Source organism: Lathyrus oleraceus, chromosome 1 (genome assembly GCF_024323335.1).
Source record: "Lathyrus oleraceus cultivar Zhongwan6 chromosome 1, CAAS_Psat_ZW6_1.0, whole genome shotgun sequence".
In the NCBI taxonomy this organism is placed as follows: Eukaryota; Viridiplantae; Streptophyta; class Magnoliopsida; order Fabales; family Fabaceae; genus Lathyrus; species Lathyrus oleraceus.
The window spans coordinates 47,561,374-47,564,303 of NC_066579.1; the positions used below are offsets into that span (position 1 = coordinate 47,561,374).

Here is a 2,930-nt window from a genome sequence, read left to right on the forward strand (position 1 = left end):
GGGACCAAATTCAAGCCCTTCAACATAACAATAACAAGCCCTTGAATTAGGGTTTCTGACCTATAATGTTTTGTATTATGATATGTGTTTATTTTAAGTAGACATCTCAATGGAGTTTCAGTCAAAACATGTATATGTGAATTTTGCCAAAATGGAGTTTAGACAAAGAAACTAAATGTTTGGAGTTTACACAAAGATAAATTTGACATAATATGAATTGATATTAATAAAATTTGGATTTTACACAAAGAATCCTAATGGTGATGACCGGGATCACCTAACCGACCTCCGGTCCCACATCCCCTAGCTATCCTAACCCTTGGCCCTAACCCACGTTGACGATTCTGCACCGGTGTTTGTTCATCTGATGGTCCAGGAGCGTCATTACCTCCTACAGGAGAAGATCCGTTGAGGTATTCAGCCAATTCAGCATAGTCTTCAGTATTCAATGATGGTGTACCGGCGTAGCTGAGCTCATGACCCATGCCAGAGAAGTTGGGTTGTGGTTAACTCATGGATGGGCGACCGGGACGGTTGAAGGGAGACATGGGTGTGAATGATGGGTCTAGGAACGGTTGGAAAGGTTGTTGGGGTGTTTGGAAAGGGTATGGTTGTGGGATGTTTTGGTATTGTGATGTTTGGGGTTCTTGGCTACGGTAGGAGGAGGGGCGGTTAGTGTTTTGGCTAAGGCGACTTTGGTAGGGTGAAGGTGTGGGTGCGAAGCGATGTTCGGTCGAAGGTTGATGGTCCATTTGTTGGTGGTAGTATGGGGGATGTTCTTGGTATTGGGGTTGGGTGAATGGCATGTTTTGGTTGTATGTTTGTGTGTTTGTGGAACGGAAAGTTTGACGGATAGGTGGTTGTGAGTAACCGAGTTGAGAATGTTGTTGGGGGTTAGATGTTGATCCTTCTTGTGTGTAACTTGTCTGGCGTGGGTCGTAGAGGTACATATCATCGGCGATGAATTGAAATCCAACCGATCTATACCAAGCCATATAAGTACGACTTGGTTTTACCTCATTTGGCATGACTGCGTCAGTTAAGACATGGTCATGACGGTGCTTCCACTTGCGACACTCTGATCTTGCGAAGGTTTGCCAAGGGTTGTAGTTCCATTGGTCGTTCACTTTACGCATATGCCATTCTCCTAGGCTAGCTGGGGGGTCTGGGATATTCTAGACCATACCGAACTGCAGCTTCACACGATCGGTGTTGTGCATCTCCACTGTTGTGAACCGTATTATCGGTGTGCATGTTGTCCATACGGCTGCGTCTTCAGGGTTGATCTGATGCTCATGATCCATATTAAGGTATGAACGCCAAATGAACTGAAATGTTAAAGACAATAGGATTTAAATGAATGTAGAAAAAGACAATAGAATTAATGAAGTTATTTTGCTTACGTCTGTCGGTCGAAGGTGATCCAACAGGTTGCGATACTGAGTAATACAGTGTCTCGGACATCTGCTGTAATTCATACCACGTGCCGACCATCTACACCAAAAAGTTAAAATAAATTAGTTATGGGTACTAAACTGTAAGGAAGGAAGTAAAGATATAGCAATTTAAACAACTTACTTTTTTGCATATGGAAAAGTGAAGGGGTTGTTATTGACCGGTGCTAGAGACGGTAGTCTTGACCATCCCCATGCTTGTAGCAAAACAGCACATCCAGAAAATGTAGAAGTGTCTTTGTGGGAGTTTTTGCACAACGAACTATAGAGATAGGCTAGACATGCAGATCCCCAACTATAACTACCTATTCTATCTATATGTCTAAGTAAAGGTAAGTACATAATATGCATGCTAGAACCACTACCTTCGGGAAATAAAAAGGATCCTAGTAACAACATAATGTAACACCTAGTTTTGATTATTCGAGCATCTTCGATAGAATTCTCATCTAAATATAAACTATTATAATATGACTTTAGGCGTGAGAGTAGTATACCTTGACCTCTAGCATTATCATCTAACAAATCAGTGTTTAAAAGCTCCATGCAAATTGAATTTGCATAGTTGGTCTTACCATTAACAACTTTTCCTTCAATTCGTAGTCCTAAAAGCATGTAGACGTCTTCTAACGTCACGGTACACTCACCGGTTGGAAACCAAAATGTGTGTGTCTCTGGCCTCCATCTTTCGCATAAGGCTAGAATGAACTTGTTATCTATAGACCAAGACATAATCTTGCTAATGTGACCAAAACCGGCGAGTTCAACATAAGGTTGAATCATCGGGTCCATTGGGACAAATTCGTGGACTCGAGTTCGAAACCTTGATACATCCTATAATAGAAATAATGTAACACTTGACTAAGTTGGTATTTCAAAATAAAATAGGGTTGGTGGAGATGAAACATAAAAAATTAGTATAAGAAAAAACTTACGTATGTTGCGATGTTTGCAACTGTTCCTCTGTGTGCTTCGCCCATTGTGAGTAAAGACATATTGTTGGGGAGTTGGTGTAGATGAAATTGGAAGATTTTGTTGAAGATGAAATTGTAAAAGAAGTAATGTAGATGAAGTAGTGAGAATGTTGGTGTGGAAGAATTGTTGAAGGAGTGGATGAATTTATAGGCAAATGGAGGAGAGCATAAAAAATTGTGTTTGCATGGTGTCTCCACCTCATTTGGCGACCATGTACAATAATAAAGAGGGGGCGCCATTCAAATTGGCGACACCATAGGGTACATGCATGCAAGGCTAGTTCTGAATGCTTGGTTTCGAGGACTGACTCCATGGGGGCGCCATTCAAATTGGCGACCATGTGCAAGCCTTAAGTGTAGGCGCCAAACCAATTGGCGCCACCTTCTGCATGTCTGACACGTGGCACTGTTGTCTCCTGCATGGTGAACAACTTACTTATGGATGGCTTGCATGATTGACACATCATCTCTGACCATCTTAGGTGTCCGACACGTGTCTGTC

The 2,930-nt window shown here is 41.9% G+C and overlaps 1 protein-coding gene across 1 annotated transcript; it reads right to left on the reverse strand.

Moving 5' to 3' along the window:
• Nucleotides 1-1,491: 1,491 nt before the first annotated feature.
• Nucleotides 1,492-2,683, reverse strand: LOC127099635 (protein MAIN-LIKE 2-like). Its single transcript, XM_051037404.1, has 2 exons — nucleotides 2,390-2,683; nucleotides 1,492-2,288 (listed from the first exon to the last, which is right to left on the reverse strand). The coding sequence occupies exons 1-2, from the start codon at nucleotides 2,666-2,668 to the stop codon at nucleotides 1,575-1,577; spliced, it is 993 nt and encodes a 330-aa protein (XP_050893361.1). The 5' UTR covers nucleotides 2,669-2,683; the 3' UTR covers nucleotides 1,492-1,574.
• Between the last annotated feature and the right edge of the window lie 247 nt (nucleotides 2,684-2,930).

Coding starts and splice junctions, on each gene's coding strand:
- LOC127099635 (XM_051037404.1), bottom strand. CDS start 2,668: ATGGCGCCCCCTCTTTATTATTGTACATGGTCGCCAAATGAGGTGGAG. Junction 2,289..2,389: donor TTGCAAACATCGCAACATAC/GTAAGTTTTTTC, acceptor TTTCTATTATAG/GATGTATCAAGGTTTCGAAC.